This window comes from Limanda limanda, chromosome 8 (assembly GCF_963576545.1).
Source record: "Limanda limanda chromosome 8, fLimLim1.1, whole genome shotgun sequence".
In the NCBI taxonomy this organism is placed as follows: Eukaryota; Metazoa; Chordata; class Actinopteri; order Pleuronectiformes; family Pleuronectidae; genus Limanda; species Limanda limanda.
Window position 1 is genome coordinate 1,493,825 of NC_083643.1, and position 18,247 is coordinate 1,512,071.

Consider the following 18,247-nt stretch of genomic DNA (forward strand, 5'->3'; position numbering starts at 1 on the left):
TCGTTGACGATAACGATAACGAAAAATATTCGTTAACGCCCCTTTTCCCATGACTAAGACGAGACGAAGACGTAACGAAATGAATCTTTGAGACTCAGAGCTCGTTCACGTAAGCACAGGCATAAAATGTCAACAGTTTTCTTTATTGTTGTTCTATAATTTCATAAATGCAATAATCTACAGATTAGTATAGTATAACTTTATATAAAATTTTATCAGCTTTGTTATCAAATATGTTTTGCGGCTCCAGACAAATTTTATTTGGGGGAAGAGGGGGCAAAATGGCTCTTTTGATAGTAAAGGTTGCCGACCCCTGCTATAGACCTATAGGAGGGACATCTAATGGACAACCTAAGTACTGCAAGCTAGACTAGTACGCAGTTGTAGACACAACACAGGGGGGGGTCCCTGGACCTGAGAAGGGAAGATAAGGAGTTTAATGTGGCTATTAAATGTGACTAAAACTGGACTAAAATGTAATTTGTTTTCGTCGACTAAAACTAGACTAAAACTAAGAAGGATAAAAATGACTAAAACTAGACTAAAACTAATATGCATTTTCGTCAAAAGACTAAGACTAAGACTAAATCAAAAATAGCTGCCAAAATTAACACTGGTCCACATGTTCAGACTCAGGCTAGCTGCATGTTCTGGATCTGAACACGTGTCAGGAAGGAGACAAACAGAGCCATGTAGCTCAGCAGCTGATTGTAAAATAAATCATCTCTTTCTTTCTTTCTTTGTGCCGCTCCTCAGAGGAGAGGGAGGAGGTGGTGGAGGTGGTGGTGGAGGTGGAGCGGATGTTGAGGCTCGCCGAGCAGTGTCTGGAGCGAGCCAAGTCCTTTATAGAGAAGAGTGCTGACCCCATTGACCTCTCAGCAGCCGCTTCCTGTTCACCTGCAGACCTCCCGGTCGCCACGGCTACAGACACCGGTAAACACAGTCCTGTCCAGCTGGAGGAATCTGGTGCTGATAAGTTTCTGCTGCACCAGAGGTCTCTCACAAACTAATCAGCACTTTTGCACGTCTGCAGGAACGAGCCCAGCGAAGACCGGTCGCCGCCGGTCGCTGTCAGACGGCGGCGGTGAGCCCCCCCCGTTCCTCCCCCCCGACGTCTTCCAGAAGCTACAAACCGAGGAGTCACAGGACACGAGCAGAAAGTGAGCTCAGATGTTGCTCCATTCAGTGTCAGATATTCTCTGATGTGAGAGATTAGATTAGATTTCTTTATTTATCCACACAACGGGGAAATTCACTTGTTACAGCAGAAAAGAGAAAAACAGAATTTAAATAACAGTGCCGAAGCAACAATAAAAAAGAAAGATCAAAATATATACACTTACTAAACTACACATAATGAGAGTAAAAATATACAGAAAACAAAAACAACCTGCAAAACAGACACTGTGCAAAAGCAGGAACTGGGGAGAAAGTGGAGTGATGTGAGTGTTATTGTAATGAAAACAAAAGTATTATAAGTAATATTGCAACAGTAGTGACCATGATACAGAAAAAATAATTAAAAGTAAGTGACCATAATATAAATAATACTACAAGATAGTATAAAGGAAAATATAAATATAATATAATATAATGACAGGGATTTCTAATAACCGTCTCTCATGGATTCCTTCTAGAACTTTTACAAAAATCGTGAAAATCAACACTTTTGGGAATGAATGAAAACCCTTTTAAAATTCTTGCTCCTCTTATTGTGAATTGTTTATTCAGTTCACTTTAAACCTTAAGGGTGAAAATGTTGAAGCTGCAGAACTTTTTCACGGCCTCACGTGCAGTTGATTTATTAAAATTCTGTCATGAAGGCAGAGGGAACGAGAAGCTGTCTTATGAGGCTTGTTTGTATTTACTTTGTGTGTCTCTCTCTCTCTGTGTGTCCGGTGTGTATCTGTGTGTGTCTGTGTGTGTGTGTGTGTAGGGAGCTGACACCCATTGAACAAGCTTCGCGTCAGAACCAGAAGTTAAAAGCAAACTATGCAGCTCGTCTGGCGCGGCTGCCCCCGGGTCAGGCCAATCAGAAGACGTCTCTGGTGAGTGTGTGTTTCTTTTTATTTTATTTATTCATCTGCTTGTTGGTTAATGTCCGATAAATAAAGACTTTCATTTTGCAAATGGCCTGAAATAATTTTTTTTGAATGTATTGATGAACTTTACAAGAGGGGCAGGGTTAAAAATACGGTGGCAGAGAGAGTTCAAATGGAAATTATTATTTTTAAATCTCTTCTAATAAAAAGAGACCGACTGAGCCCGTGCTTTTTATTTTGGAGTCGTGGGCGGTACATCCGGTTTGGTGACGTCGCGGTGACGCGCCCGAGCAGCTGATTGGATCGTTCCCCTGAGTGGACCTCGTGGGTCAGTTGGTGTCAGATAAGAACAGACGGAGTGTGTCGGTGTCTCAGTGTGTGTCTGTGTGTGTCTGTGTGTGTCTGTGTCCTGTCGGGACCTCCATGGTCCGCACGCAGGAAGTCTTCCGGTAACGCGTCACGTAAAATAACGGGACCGGGAGGATGTTCCGCCGTCACGCGGAGCTGCGGCTCCTCTGGAGGAAGATCAAAGCGTTTGTGAAGGTAACGTCATCAGGAGCTGCGAGGCTACATGGACCGGGTAGCACGGGTTAGCACGGGTCAGCACGGGTCCGCTCGGGTTAGCACGGGTCAGCACGGGTCAGCACGGGTCCGCACGGGTAGGGACGGGTCCGCACGGGTTAGTACGGGTCAGCACGGTACAGCACGGGTCAGCTCGGGTCAGCTCTGGTTAGCTCGGGTTAGCACGGGTCAGCACGGGTCCGCACGGGTTAGTACGGGTCAGCACGGTACAGCACGGGTTAGCTCTGGTTCGCACGGGTCAGCTCTGGTCAGCTCGGGTTAGTACGGGTCCGCCCGGGTTAGCACGGGTCAGCTCTGGTTAGCACGGTCAGCACGGGTCAGCTCTGGTCAGCACGGGTCAGCTCGGGTTAGTACGGGTCCGCTGGGGTTAGCACAGGTCAGCTCTGGTAAGCACGGGTCCGCACGGGTCAGCTCGGGTTAGTACGGGTCAGCACGTGTCAGCTCTGGTTAGCACGGGTCAGCACGGGTTAGTACGGGTCCGCACCAGTCTATGGTCTGCACGGGTCAGCACGGGTCAGCTCTGGTTAGCACGGTTCCGCTCTGGTTAGCACGGGTCCGCTCTGGTTAGCACGGGTCAGCTCGGGTTAGTACGGGTCAGCTCTGGTCAGCACGGGTCAGCTCTGGTTAGCACGGGTCAGCTCTGGTCAGCACGGGTCAGCACGGGTCAGCTCTGGTTAGCTCGGGTTAGTACGGGTCAGCTCGGGTTAGCTAGGGTCAGCTCGGGTTAGCACGGATCAGCTCTGGTTAGCACGGGTTAGCTCGGGTTAGTACGGGTCAGCTCTGGTCAGCACGGGTCAGCTCTGGTTAGCTCGGGTTAGCATCGTTCACAACAGACCCACAGAGTCTCAGATGTTGTTTCTGCTCCGTCAGCAACAATCTCAGTCATGAAAACTCCAAGCAGCTGTAAAGACTCGTGTGGTCACGTTATAAAAATTAAAAATATTAATCGTTCTGTAAATATTAATATTGTAGATTTTCTAATACTCAGTGACGTGTTCACCACCTCACGTGACCCTGGCCACAGGAGCATCGGCCCCGTTGTCCATAAACATCTCATTAATAAAACATTGTGAAGTATTTCTGTTGGAAGTGTCCTGATATTTTTCAAATTATAATTAATTTAGCCGAACAGACGATGCAGAGAACGTGTGTGTGTGTGTGTGTGTGTGTGTGTGTGTTGACTTTCTACATGTGTACTAGTTTCTCTGCCGTCTAGGAGGTTGTGTGTTTGAGGACCAGGGCAGAATTCAATGAGGGGGCGGAGCCTGATCAACATTATGAAATAAGACGTTTTTGTGAATCTTGATGAAACGAATCTGACACATTTATAGAATCTGTGAGTGTTTGTGATTTAATGGGACAGTAGTGGAGGAATCAGCTCTGAGTGACATTCCTCTAGTTTTCTTATCGATGACAAAGAAATCATTTCCGATTTCAGCCTGTACATTTTAAAGTTTGCTTCATCCGCAACAATCTGTATCAGTCTGGTTGTTTTTATTAAATATTCACATCTCCTTGTTGTGTTGAAATGCAGAAGCTGTCCCTCCAGCGGCAGATGATGGAGAACCTCATCATAGCCAAGGCTCGGCAGGATGCTGTATCCTTCTGATTCCATCTGGTGACCGGTCACTTTACTGCCATCATCAAGTGTGGTCGCTCCAATATTAAATATTAATTCTGATTTGAGCCTAGTTGACGTTTCCCATTGTTTTCTAATGGGGAAACAAACGAATGGTAAAGAGGCTTCTATCTCCTCAGGGATATGATGCATGTTGCAGCTTTGAGTTATGTGATCTCTACAAGTTAAATTAGTATTATTAAGATTAAAGGGATCGGGCAGTAAAATGCTTTAGATTAGATTAGATTAGATTAGATTTCTTTATTTATCCACACAACGGGGATAAAAATAGAAATAAAAAAGAAAGATCAAAATATATACACTTACTAAACTACACATAATGAGAGTACAGAAACAAAAACAAAAACAACCTGCAAAACAGACACTGTGCAAAAGCAGGTACTGGGGAGAAAGTGGAATGATGTGAGTGTTATTGTAATGAAAACAAAAGTATTATAAGTAATATTGCAACAGTAGTGACCATGATACAGAAAAAATAATTAAAAAGTAAGTGACCATAATATAAATAATACTACAAGATAGCATAAAGGAAAAATATAAATATTGCAATGTAACCATTATAAGTGACCATGATATAAATATAGATGTAAAGTGTTGAATATTATTGTGCATAGTAGTGATCTGAGTAAAAAATAAATAAATAAGAAAAATACAAATACAGCTATGGTGAGAGGTTGAGTGGAGATAAAGATAATAGACAGGGACTAGAACATTATCAGGTGGTGCTGGTGTTGTAGAGCCTGACTGCAGCCGGGATGAAGGACCCATATGCTTCTCATCTGATGATAGAAAACATTTGAACGTTGCTTTGAGGGAAAACAACAAACGTGAAGTGAGAAACGTGCGAGTGTAGATTTTATTACTTTATAAATTATTGGAGGTTTCCTTAAGTCTGTTTGTGAAACCAGCTTCAGAGGAAGATGGAGGAGAGGAGGCTCCGGCTGCAGGAAGAAGCAAACAGGTAAAACCACGAGTCCTGTCTACCTTCTTTCCCTCTTTCCCTCTTTCCCTTGTTTGTTTTAATCCCTTGAGACCTGGTTTTATCTCAGTGTCTGTTTACAACCTGTGATTAGAAAACAGTTATCACCATGACAACAACTCAAACCTGCCGTGTTGCAGGACTTGATCAGATCTGGACGATTTGGACTCAATGGTGAATACAGTGTATTTTGTCTTGTTAAGACCATATCTTCAGGGACTTTCTCCTCTGAGTGTGGTGTTCGTTTTGTCTGACGTGTGAAACCAGCAAAACTCCAAAGTGCGTCTGAACGTCTCTGCAGACTCCGTTTGATCAGTGTGTGTGTGTCTGTGTGTGTTTGTGTTGTGTTATCTGAGGGTAAAGAACTAAGTGAATTCTTCAAAAGGCTTTTTCGTCAATATGGAAATCATTTACAGCCGCACATCTCAGGTCACTTCTGCTATTTGACAAAACGACCTCTCCCATCACTTCTTTGCGAATGGGGGGGGGGGGGTTAGCATTTTTTAATTTGGTATTGTTCAGTAGTCATGGCAGCAAACCCTTCTATACATATAACTTATTAATCCAACTGTTTCCTCCTTCCACAGGAGGTTCTCAGCGTCCGGGGCGATGACTGCAGAGGAGCAGGAGCAGCGCTGCCTCTACACCAACGTGCTGGAGTATGAGCAGGACCACGTGAGTCACAGACGAGAGGCTTTAAAGGTGGGAAATTAATATAATAGTTGTAATTAAGACTATATTATATATTTTTTAGGATTGGCCCAAACTGTGGAAAGCAAACATGAAGGGGAATCCTGAGGATGTCACCTTAGTGTCCCGTCTGGTCTCTTACCTGCTCAGGTGAGTAGCTGCAACATCTCAGCTCCTCAGCTCCTTGACCACGAGTTAATGCTTCTGAATTGATTTCATATCACACAAAATGTTACTGTACCTCTAGTTGGAAACACAAACTGTGTGTGTCCACTTTCCTCCTCAGCTGCACCTCATACAATATTCTGCAAAACCAAGAGATTCAAACCTTTTAAATCACATGTACACACGTTTTTGTTTTAGTTTTTTTTATCTCAAACTCAAACCCAGGGCTGTGTGTGGTTGTGTGTGGTTGTGTGTGGTTGTGTGTGGTTGTGTGTAGGGGTGCAACGATTGGTTGACGTCGTCGACAAAAATCGATGACCAAAATAGTCGCCGACGAATTTACTCGTCGATGATTCGTTGGTGACGTCATAGTGCGTGTTTCTCGTGCCGCGCAGCGGAACTAAACGGCGTTTTACCGAATGAGCTGAGGAGTGAGCCATCTCGCTCCCTTCCTATCTCTGAAAGTCGCGCATGTGCAATAGCGATAAAACATGGACCGATGTCGGCGTCCGCTGCCGCGCGAGGTCGCACACCAGGAAGTAAAAAATTCGGGAGAACTTCACTCTTAACATGGCCCGAGAAAATCTACCTGCAGTATCTGTACAGCGGACCTGCTCTCCATGGAAGCAGGACACGCGGTGTGAGGAGGAGGAGTCACGTGTGACATCGTAACGGAGACGATGAGGACTCGCCTCCGTCAGATGTTATATATACACGTATATACCTGTGCGCAGGATTCTAGAATCTATTACAAAAATATGGTTTAAACTTTTTATTAACGAGTTTAAAAGCAAAATATTATCCTATTGCCTGACAAACGTCTTGTTTTAATCAAAATGATTTAGTCAGAAGAAGACTGTAGTTTCGTTTGTTGATGTTTTTATTAATGTTATTTTCCCTGTCCTTTTTTGTTAACACGAAAAATGGATACTTGATTTTTAATTTATTTTTAGTACCAGCACTTGGCCTGTTCTTGGTTCACAGGAAAAAGGGAAACTTAAATTTAAATTAATTTTTTTTATTAGCACTTTGCCTGTCCTTGGTTTTAAATGGACAAAAACTTGATTTTTCTTTGCTTTTGTGTCAACAGTACCCTTATATGCAGCAAAGTTTATTAAAAGACATTTTTGTTAATGAAGTATCAATCTTTATTGTCTTTATTTTCAGTCATCACATGCCTCCAACAACCTCAAGCTAAATTTAAAAGCTGCTTGCTAAATAATAGCAATTGAGAATTTGTTTCATTCATAATCCGATTAGTCGATTAATCGTTTCAATAATCGTTGACTAATCGACGATCAGAATAGTCGTTATTTGCAGCCCTAGTTGTGTGTTTCCACTGAGACGTGTGAAACCAGCCGTGTGGTCGGTGACGACACGAGGATCACGTTAATATCAGTTGGTTGGATGAAGACATTAGATCCTGTGGTCCTCGTCTTGGAGACCAGGTTATAGGGAGTGTGTTTGGTTGTATTGTTTACCCTCCTGTCAATGGATCTAGGAGCTTAGTTGTGTCTTTTGTGTGTGTGTGTGTGTGTGTGTGTGATCGATGTTGAAGAGACAGTAGATCAGCAGGTTTTCTCCGGCCTCAGACAGTATTAAAGGCTTCAACTAGCTGGAACCTGCTTATCAGGCCGGACGCTACAGGTTCCTTGTCCCTCTTGATTGGTTGTGTTGCATCATGTGTTGTTTCTGATTCCTGTGTGTTATCTGGAGACACAACTCCAGTGAGTGGGACTCAAGATTGTTACCGTACACACTTAGGAAGTGATAACATAAAAGTGATGCAACACGGTTACACAGGGCATGTTTGTCTACATATAAACTGTTCAGTGGATTCTCATTGAAGTTCATCTTTTCTCATGTTATCTAGAATGCTCCACATCTGTGTATCTGTACTTTTTGTGTGTTTGTGTTCTGGTCCTCAAAACATCCTCAGGACTTGTGTGTTTCCAGTTTGTTTCCAGTTGACTGATGAAATAGGTTTGTTAGATGTTGGAAATATTTGAATATGTAGAGAGAATCTTAAAGATAATCACACATGAACTGAAGGTTTTTCTTCTTGACTGCTCGTCAGGCAGTGAAACAGCAGCTGGATGATTTTGACTTGTGTGTCCTCAGCCGCTCGGACCATCCGGTGGTGCAGCTGCTGAGGAAGCATCAGTACCGTGTTTACAACCGGCTCTACCCCATCGTGAGTAAAGGTCGCGTCCAGAGTCCGGCTCTGCTGCTGCGACCCGCTCAGCTTCCAGGTAGATCCACAGCCGGCTGCTCCTCAGGTGCTTCCATCACCTGCAGGTTATTAATGAATCTGTCTCACGGCTCGTACAGAGACCCAGAGGAGGAGCGTCAGCACCGTGAGCTTCAGCACCGGCTTGTCCTCCTCGCCGTCTCGTGACTTCCACGCTGACTCTGATGAGGAGGGGGAGGAGCCTCACACCCAGGCCTCAGTGGACCGGGAGAACTCGTTTGAAGATCTTGAGCAGTTCCTGACTCAGCTGGACTGGGCTCCGCCCGACGGCGGCGCCGATGACGAGCCGCCGTGCGACCCCTCGAGTCTGAGCCAGGTCCAGGTCCAGGGGCAGGAGATGCGGGCGCTGAAGGAACATCTGAAGGCCACTGTGAAGGACATTCATATCGCCATCGGTGAGCAGGCTCCCACAGGAGAAGCCTCCCACCATGTTGATTATTAACATCAGTGTCTGTTAAATGTTTCACGGATGAATTTTACAGACAAACTCTTTTAAAGAAGTATTTTTATGTATTTCAGATCAGCTTCTGTCTCTGTGTCTGCTGTCGTTCGAGTGTCTGAACACGTCCAGCTCCAGAGACCTGTGCCTGGCCAGCATCGAGGAGGCATTCTTCACGCCCCTGTGGAGCGCCCTGCTGACGCTCTTCAGGTACTGCAGCGTGAATCCTTCAATCTACAAACATTACTACAAACTTTTTTAAATGTATTTATTATTGCTTTTACAACCGAGTCTGAAATATAATTATTTTTAAATGCAGGAAACAGAATCCAATGTGTTCAGACAAGGCCTCAACACTCCTGCTTCTTTCAAACTGCAACATGGACCAAATCATAGATGATTTCAGTTTTTACTCAATTATTCTTGTTAAATTGTTAAATACAACAGAGGCAGGAGGGTTGAGGATCAGACTGACGGTGGATTGTGTTCTCATAGATTCAAACAAGTCTCATCTCGTTCATTTGATCTGCAGCTCTAACATGTTCTGACTGAGGTCACATGGTTTACACACTAACTATAATTCATATCGGTATCGATCATTTCCTAGAAACACAGTGAGTCAATGTCTCTGATTGTCCAGCGTGTGGCAGTGTTGCTCTGAGTTGAGTTCTACATGAACATGTAACCTCCTCTCACATCATGACAGATATACTTTACTGCAAAGTGCGTTGAGTGTTTATCAGGATTAGAAAAGTGCATTTACAGCTTTTATTCTTTCCCCATTTGTACTGTATTTGAAATGATATTTGCTCCTGTTGCCAGCTCACTGCTGATCTACTGTTTGTCTGAGACGCAGACGAGTGAGTCGTCTCTTTGACTCTGGTTTGTCTCTTCCTCAGGAAGGTCAACATGGAGAGAGAACAGGCCTTTGAGACGAGTATGACTCTTTACCAGGAGGCCTCACCTGGAGACATCGGCGTTCCTCTTAAATTATTCCCCCAAGAACCCGATGCACTGCAAGGTTCCTACCCCTACGAGTCTGCGGTTCAGGAGCTCAAGCTGCTCATGAATGACTGCTGCCCTCAGAAGAAGCTGGAATGTATCGGTGAGTTCGACTCCGGTGTTTTTGTGCTTCCTCAAACAAATGTGAACTTTCATGGTCTCTGTGGTTAAGCTTTAATTTTAGTCTTTTAAAAAATCATTTTATTTCATTATTTGTTTGAAATCTTGAGCTTCGACGAACTCGGAAACCGCCTGGATCTTCAATTCAATGTGATAAAGTAAATCTAACAATGCAGATTTTGCTTTGGCATCCAGAGATGGTAAAGTTAGCACTTATATATATATTTCCTCTGTGTGTTGTTGCAGTTCGAACCCTGCGTGTGATCTGTGCGTGTGCAGAGGATTACAGATGTCTGCATGAGGGCGACTCCGCACCCAGAACCGCCGCCATGTGAGTATCCACGGGTCTCTCCTCGGGTTCTGTGTAAAGAAGAAGCTCCTCCCTGTCGCCCTCACCGCCAACAAACTTCAACGCCTCCTTCACGTTGGCTTGGTTGTTTAAACTAAACATCGAGTCGAACTCTGGAGGCGACAGTAGAGGACTGTTTGTCCTCGTGTCCCCATTAAAGGAACGTCTGTAGTTTATCACCAACTCTCAAAGTGTCTCCTCTAAAAGTTTCATCACTGTTAAAATGGAACCATCAATACCCCTACCCAATATGAATCTAACGTTGAGCATTAATTAACTTTCACTTTATGCGGTGTATGTTTCTTCTTATAAGCTTTATAACTCTTAAAAGCAACAGATTAAACTTCAGAATAAGAGCCCTTCCATTGACCCAAAGCTTCTAACGATGGGGGATAGACTGAGTCCAGTGGAAGTGGAAACCTCATGTCTCTCTGCCTCGGTAGCTGCCCTGTCAGGTCTCATCAGTGCGCAGCCGGGCCCGGCCCAGCGGGGGGGGGCGTCCTGGGTCTCTGGCCCCCTATAGATTCCTGACCAGGCCGAGAAGTGGGTCGTCCTGTCTGGGTTTGGAACAGACACGAGTTTAGGGAAGGAGAAGAAAAGAGACGGAGATTTGTGGAAACCGAGAGAGAATCAGACAAAGGCTCAGTGGGTCACGACAACCTGAACAGGGAACTTGATTCAAATCGCTCCGAGTTGAAGGAGTTTGAGTGAAACCCTGGAAGATAAATGATCATCTGAACCAAATCCAAATCCACCGACCTCCTGCTGTGATGATAGAATGTGTTGGCATCAAAAAACAGAGACGGAGATTCCTTGTGAACACGCGAGTAAACAAACTGAGCATCTGTTCTTAAAGGCGGGTGGAGATCGTAGTGTGACAGCCGGATCAGTCACTGGGTTGTTTGGAAAGTCGTACGGTCGCACACTTTTTAACGGGGCGTACGAAGAGCCGGCATCGAACTCACGTGACACAGACACGTTTCTCCAGATTCGTCTCTTTCTCTTTCGCTCGTGTCCTGGTGGTTTTGTCTCTGGAGTCGTTCCCTGGTGTTGGAGCGGCTGAGTCTCCTGCTCCATATCTGTCTGCTCGGGTTGGACTGTGAGTGACGTGATCCGAGTGGAAGACTCGACCAGGTCAGCACCGCAGAGATTTCTTTTTTTAAATTGTCTTGTGTTGAACTTTTGCTGAACTCCCGCCTCTACCAAGTGGGAAGCTGATGAGAGGAATGGTTCTCCATCCGTGAGCCACTTAGAGATTTCTATTTCTTAAATGGTTAATTATGAACATCCCAAGTCCCAGGAAATGAAAACTGAGTCACATTTATATTGTTCTTGTTTATAGTCACGATTCCAGGAATGCAGCCAAGTCTTCACCTCAGGAGAGGATCTGTCATCATCTTTGGTGCAAATCACTGCAGCTTGTCCAGAATTAAAAAGAATGTGGATTAAAACCAGGTTTTCAGCAGGAAACTGATCTTCAAAGCGAAACTCTGGCTCATCGCTGATCCATTTTAATTTGTCTGATTCCAGCCGGGGGCCACTGGCGGATTTAATTTAATAAACCACGAATCAGGAGAGAACGTTGAAGTTCTTCAAAGACATTCAGTGTCACATTTAGGGTTGCAAAATTCCGGGAATTTTCAAAGTTGGAAACTTTCCATGGGAATATACGGGAATTAACGGGAATTAACAGGAATAAACTGGAAATGTTGTGGGTAATTTATACTAACTGTATTTACCTTGTCATATACAGACATAAATATAAACATTTTGTTGTATCATAGGCTGATTTGAGCCCTGAGGAAACTTTGGGCACTTGACTATATGCTTCTGCATCGTTGTGTCATTCTTAACATAGGTCTTTGCACAGTATTTGCAAATGTACACAGCCTTTCCTTCTACATTGGATGAGGTGAAATGTCTCCACACATGAGAGAGTGCACGTGGCATTGTTCTGTAGAATAAGATGAGAAAAAAGTTTGTAAAAAAACACTAATGCAATGCCAGAGATATAAATAGTTAGACAAACAATTGGAATCGTCTGTAAACATATTTTACAATTGATGGATAAATGAATGGAAATAGTCTAGATGAACAGATGAACAATCCTCAATCAGCATGCTCATATATTTTCCCAGTAATATCATGGAAACTTACCTGACTAGTCCTGCACTCTACAGCAGGCCTCAATAGCCCTGCTGTAGAGTGAAGCATGCTGGGAGTTATCTGTGCATGTGATGGAAGAATGCACAGTGGAGGGTTGAAACTCAACGTTCCATACATCTTTAAAATAGAGTTTTGAATGATGTTTTTATTGCTCAGCCTTTAATTTGCATAGTTTTGTTTTTTTCAAAATTCCCAAAATCCCGAGCTTAATATTCCCGTGGAAACTTTCCGGAAACTTTCCGGAAATTTACCGGAAACTTTCCGCCCCTTTGCAACCCTAGTCACATTTCAATGTCCTGATTGTGGATCAGCACAGATGTGACTTCTTCTCTTGGTCCATCGCAACATGGGTTTCCTCTCTGCATCAAACCAGGGTTGATTTTTTTGTTTTGATGAAGCTCTGAGTCAGTTTTTAGAGCTGAAATAATAATAAGAACTGGGATGTCTTACAAATTAATACAATAAGTAAATCCAACTAGGCCCAACTGTCCCTTCAATTCAATCGAGCTGCACCACATTAAACAACCTCATAAAAACCCTAAACACGTGAGACTGTTTTCATCCGGATCAATGAATTCTTCTCTGGGAAATCAGGGAGAAATGTAAGAGTTTAGTGAAGGAACAGAAAACGAATCTCTTGCTCCGACACCTCGATCCTTGGCCTCTGCAGAGGAACCTTGTGTTGGAGCTTCTGATCTCAACCTGCTGCTGGAGGTTCTGTGAGAGGAGAGCCACCACACTGCTCAACCACAAGTCTCTGGAGTTTACACAAATCCAGCAGAGTGAGACATCGCAGCTTTTTCCATCATGTCATTGTTTGATGTAGCAAATAAAAACGAAGCTGACAGACTAAATATTTTTTTTTTATCCAAGACATTCAATGTTTGGAACTCATAAAAAGTGATTAAATGGTTTAATCTGTTTTTAATTCACTGTTTCAGAGACACAGGCTGTTTATCAACATCTTCAGAGACACGATATTAAGATTTATACCCAGACGTGACACTGTGCAGACACACACTGGATCAGAAATGACACTTTTATATTTGCAAACCGTATTAAATTCTGAATCTGCTGCCACACCCGATCACTTGAGATCAGATTCACAGTCTCTCACATGCTCGCTGCTCTCGTTCTTTCACTGAGCTGCAGCTCTCTTCAGTTCTTTGTTCTTGACCCGACTGGGACCTCATTTGTTCTCTTGTGCACTTTTGTCCGCGTCCCTTTCTTCTCTCTGTGCCATTGTGCGGCTAAATCGGTCGCCACTTTAATCCAGAATCGTTTAATTAAAGAATCATTTCACCCCTCTGTCCATTTCTGCTGTTTTTGACCTTTTTGCTCCACTGAGTCTCAGCACACTGCCAACTCACGACGGAGCCAAATCTGAAATCAGTATTTATGCTCGTGGGAAGAGAGCATTGTTTCCTTGGAATGCAGAGACGCCAGTTCTCGTGTGAGAGGAGCGAGCGACGTGTGTGTTTACAGTAGTGAACTCAGAAGATTATAACTCAGGGATAAGTGTGTGTGAGGTCCGACTCTCAGCGGTTACATGAGCCTGTCCACACCTTCCAGGAGCTGCAGCGGGAGAGTATCCAGTTGCATGCGGCCGGGTCAGACCAGGGCCAGGGACCTCAGGAACCTGCCTTCTCACGCAAAGCAACAAGCAAGGCGGGTGAGCCCTGCGTGTGAGCGTGTGAGCGCCGACAAACAAACGCTCGCTGTCTGCACACGGGCAGAACGCTATCAGCCTGTCATCATCTCCCAGGATGCACTGTGTCCTCCCAGCAGAGCTCATGGAGAGAGAAAGTGCTTTATCACTTCCATCCCTTTTTGATTTAGCTTCCGCTCCGTCCCCCGGGGAACACATTACCATCACGCACTGTTAATGTCACTCTCTCTTTTCCCTTCTGCTCCACTTCTTGACTTGTGTTTCTTCTCTGACTCTCGCCCTCGTCTCTTCTTCTGTCCGACAGCGGCGCCGACGACCTGCTGCCCATCCTGTCCTACGTGGCCCTGCGGAGCCAGTGTCCTCAGCTGCTGTCTGAGTGTGCGGCTCTGGAGGAGTTCATCCACGAAGGGTGAGTCATCGTTTGCAACAAATACACAAAATTATCGTCTGGGTTTCGATGTGAGTCACGGTTCTGAGGCTGACGTCCAACTTCATGAATGTGAAAATGGCCTCAAACCTTGTTAAAGGAGGCTGGTCAGGAGATCTGGGGTTTGGGTTTTCTCCTCTATGAATAAATACAGATAAAGTCCCAGTGGATGTTTGAGCAGCTCAGTGGGTGTGAAGGGTTCGAGGGTGTGACTCAACCACTCACCACTGTGTTTGATTTAATACCCAAGATTTCATTGTCATAAATACAGTTCATAAAGAAACGCGCCAAGATTATGAAGCTTATCTAAAGTAATATGTAAAAGTAGATCTGTCACTCTGTCAAGCTGTTGTGTTTCCAGGCTGCAGCTCACTGACTGATTTCACTCCCCAGTAATGTGGTTAACACAGATATTTGGTCCTTTACATGCAATGGAAAAAAAGCTGATTTGTTGTTTTCAGCTAAATGAAATAATTAGATTTCTTTATTTATCCACACAACGGGGAAATTCACTTGTTACAGCAAAATAAGAGAAAAACAGAATTTAAATAACAGTGCCGAAGCACAATAAAAAAGATCAAAATATATACACTTACTAAACTACACATAATGAGAGTAAAAATATACAGAAAACAAAAACAACCTGCAAAACAGACACTGTGCAAAAGCAGGTACTGGGGAGAAAGTGGAATGATGTGAGTGTTATTGTAATGAAAACAAAAGTATTATAAGTAATATTGCAACAGTAGTGACCATGATACAGAAAAAATAATTAAAAAGTAAGTGACCATAATATAAATAATACTACAAGATAGCATAATGGAAATATAAATATTGCAATGTAACCATTATAAGTGACCATGATATAAATATAGATGTAAAGTGTTGAATATTATTGTGCATAGTAGTGATCTGAGTAAAAAATAAAAAATAAATAAGAAAAATAAAAATACAAATACAGCTATGGTGCTTGGCTGTGGATGATGAAGATTCTTCTGGTCAGTCGCTCCTCGTGTTTCTGTCCAAGACGTTAAATCACCGGTGGAACTCGTTGTTGTTCACGTTGTGTTTACAGATGTGTTGTTCACGTTGTGTTTACAGATGTGTTGTTCACGTTGTGTTTACAGATGTGTTGTTCACGTTGTGTTGACAGATGTGTTGTTCACGGTCACGTCTGTGTTGCAGCTACCTGATCGGAGAGGAGGGCTACTGTCTGACCTCGCTGCAGAGCGCCTTGGCCTACGTGGAGTCGCTGCACTCCACGCAAGCTCCGCCTCCTGCTGACAAGCTCGGATGAAACAGGTGAAAGATGCTCTTCAGTAAACTGGGACAATAAGTTAAAGCCTTTAAAAACAAACCAGAGATTTATCAGATCTGATGAAAAGAGAGAAATCGTTTCAAAGCTCCGGAGCAACAGGATCAGACCGAACGAGCCGAGAGCAGAAGATCAGAGCCGCTCTGCTGCATCATCACACAAAGACAGGATCTAACACACAGAGGATTTATTCATGTTCACCAAGGAACCATAATCAGTCATTATCACAAAAGGATTAAACGATTTAAGTTTTGTATGAAACAAAAACAAGCAAAGAGTTTCAGCTGTTTTCCAAAGTACAGAGTTTAACAGAGGCTCAGTATCAGTGACGTCATGTTTACTGATTGGTTTTGTCTGTTTCCTGTTTATGCAGATGTATCACAAATGTGTAATTCTGTTCCACTAGCGTTAAACAAATGTTTTTTCAAGTAGAAAACCTGATGAATATCTTTGATGTCCTGGTTTTAAGGAACGTTCCAGTAGTTAAATTTGAACTGTGAGAGAGTTCAGAGCTTTTTCAAACTAAAGGAACTCAGTCTGGTTGCGTAACAATCTATAAATAGATGCTACATGTTTGACTTTCAACATCTGGATAATTCAAGGAGATTATGAGGAGTTCAGTGGAGCAGGAGTTGTCGTCAAACATCGTTTTCAAAGTGTAAAGAATGAACTCACACTGGATTGTTGAAGGGATTTGACTTGTGATGCTTATGAAGAAAATAACTTGTATGATTTACAAATCTGTTCTTTTTTCTCCTTCATTCAGGAAACGAGTCTGACCTGTGGGAACTGAGGATTAAATGTGAATGAGACAAACGCATGTGCTTCATCAGAGTGCATGGGACTGATGTGACGTCGGGGGGGTGCTGTATAAAACCTGAATTGACAGAATCTGGGAAACAGCAGCAAAACCAGCTTCACACTGAGGAACTGGAATCAGGCTTTTCCCTCCGGAGACTTTAGAGAACTAATGAATGAACTTTGGTCTGATGAGGCGTTCAGGGTCACTCTGGATATTTGAGTTGTGAGAGGTCAGGAGGTGGATGAGCACAGGAGGAACTGCTGTGAAGTAACTTTCACACGCAGGAGAAATGAGAGCTGCTATTTATTGTAGGTTATAAAACTGTTGCACTTTGTGAGTTAGTGAGTTTTGCCCGTGAGACGTGTTTCAAGCCTCAGTCACAGTCGACCTTTTGAATTTCACTTTTCATTCTTATTTTTAACAAAGCAAAGCTCAAATTTCACCTTTTTAGTTTCACAGCCTATTTTATACTTTTACCCGTTTCTCAATGAAAACCCAACTGATACTTATATACTTACGATGGTAAAGGGATTGTGTCATATTGATGAGTTCATACTTTTAGATTTGTTTTCAAGATCTTCTAACAGTTTGGTTTTTAAATCCGTGCAGACCTGAGAGACTGTGGTTTGTTTTTATAGCTTGAACTTTAAAATGTGTCTTTAGACGAATGAGACGAAAATAACATGAAACCAACTTGATGTCCAGGAAGGAGATTTTATATTGTGCTATTAAACTAGAGACTGAGCAGTTGTTATATTATTATGAGTGTTATGAATCCACATCCTGAGCAGACTTCTCATCTTCTCACTGCAGAGCAACCACAGTTTTATATTTTGTCATTTTATTTTGTTGGCTTTGTTTTTCTTTAATTTACTTTTTAACATGAATTAAATTTAGTCCAGATACAAAAGAAGTGAAACAATGTCTGTTATTTTTACATAACTACTAAAAACACAAGTGTATGTAATAACCCTGAATGTAATTATAATGTAAATGGCAGAACGCTGTGATATTTTGCAAAGTGGCTGAAACCACTCGTGTAAATGAATTGTACATTTTGTTATAATGTGAATATTATTTCATTATTAAACTAATTTACTGTGAACGCCTGGTAATGAGAGATTCAGTGTTTGAGAGAAGAGTCAATGAAGAGAAATAATGATGTGATGTGTGGTGGTTTCACCCACTGGTCACTTACTGGTCACTCAACTGGACCTGTTCACTCAACCAGTCACATCCAGAACCATCAGATCCTGAGCAGCTCCTTTAACAAGTGAAGGTCCAGTAGTTCACGATGTGCAGGTTGAATCTCACTGTATCAAACATTATATATTAAAAGCTCAGCAGCTTTGTTGAGAAGGTTTTTGAATCTTTCCCGTGGAGACATATCATTTGCAAAGGTTGACACCCACAAAGAAGTTTATATCGTTTACATAATTTAAAAAGCAATAGAGGATTTATCTTTAACTGACCACTGGAAACATTATTTCTCCGTCCTGATAGAACTGTGAGTCCTCTCCTCCCAACATCTCTCACCCTGTGAAACCTAAACCACATTTTGAACCCATTAGTTTGAAGCTGCTTTGGGACGTTTGTCTGTTTACGAGCGT

At 43.0% G+C, this 18,247-nt stretch overlaps 1 protein-coding gene across 1 annotated transcript in view; it reads left to right on the forward strand.

The window, feature by feature from the left end:
• Positions 1 to 17,742, forward strand: part of vps9d1 (VPS9 domain containing 1) — a 19,986-nt gene extending 2,244 nt beyond the window's left edge. The window contains exons 3-17 of the mRNA XM_061077317.1: positions 757 to 933; positions 1,034 to 1,160; positions 1,937 to 2,048; positions 4,159 to 4,221; positions 5,172 to 5,224; positions 5,830 to 5,917; positions 5,997 to 6,082; positions 8,219 to 8,349; positions 8,429 to 8,743; positions 8,868 to 8,997; positions 9,687 to 9,892; positions 10,156 to 10,240; positions 14,398 to 14,502; positions 15,706 to 15,822; positions 16,602 to 17,742. Coding sequence (XP_060933300.1) covers positions 757 to 933; positions 1,034 to 1,160; positions 1,937 to 2,048; positions 4,159 to 4,221; positions 5,172 to 5,224; positions 5,830 to 5,917; positions 5,997 to 6,082; positions 8,219 to 8,349; positions 8,429 to 8,743; positions 8,868 to 8,997; positions 9,687 to 9,892; positions 10,156 to 10,240; positions 14,398 to 14,502; positions 15,706 to 15,817 — 1,790 coding nt within the window. The 3' untranslated portion in view covers positions 15,818 to 15,822; positions 16,602 to 17,742. The remainder of the gene's footprint in view (positions 1 to 756; positions 934 to 1,033; positions 1,161 to 1,936; positions 2,049 to 4,158; positions 4,222 to 5,171; positions 5,225 to 5,829; positions 5,918 to 5,996; positions 6,083 to 8,218; positions 8,350 to 8,428; positions 8,744 to 8,867; positions 8,998 to 9,686; positions 9,893 to 10,155; positions 10,241 to 14,397; positions 14,503 to 15,705; positions 15,823 to 16,601) is intronic.
• Positions 17,743 to 18,247: the final 505 nt, after the last annotated feature.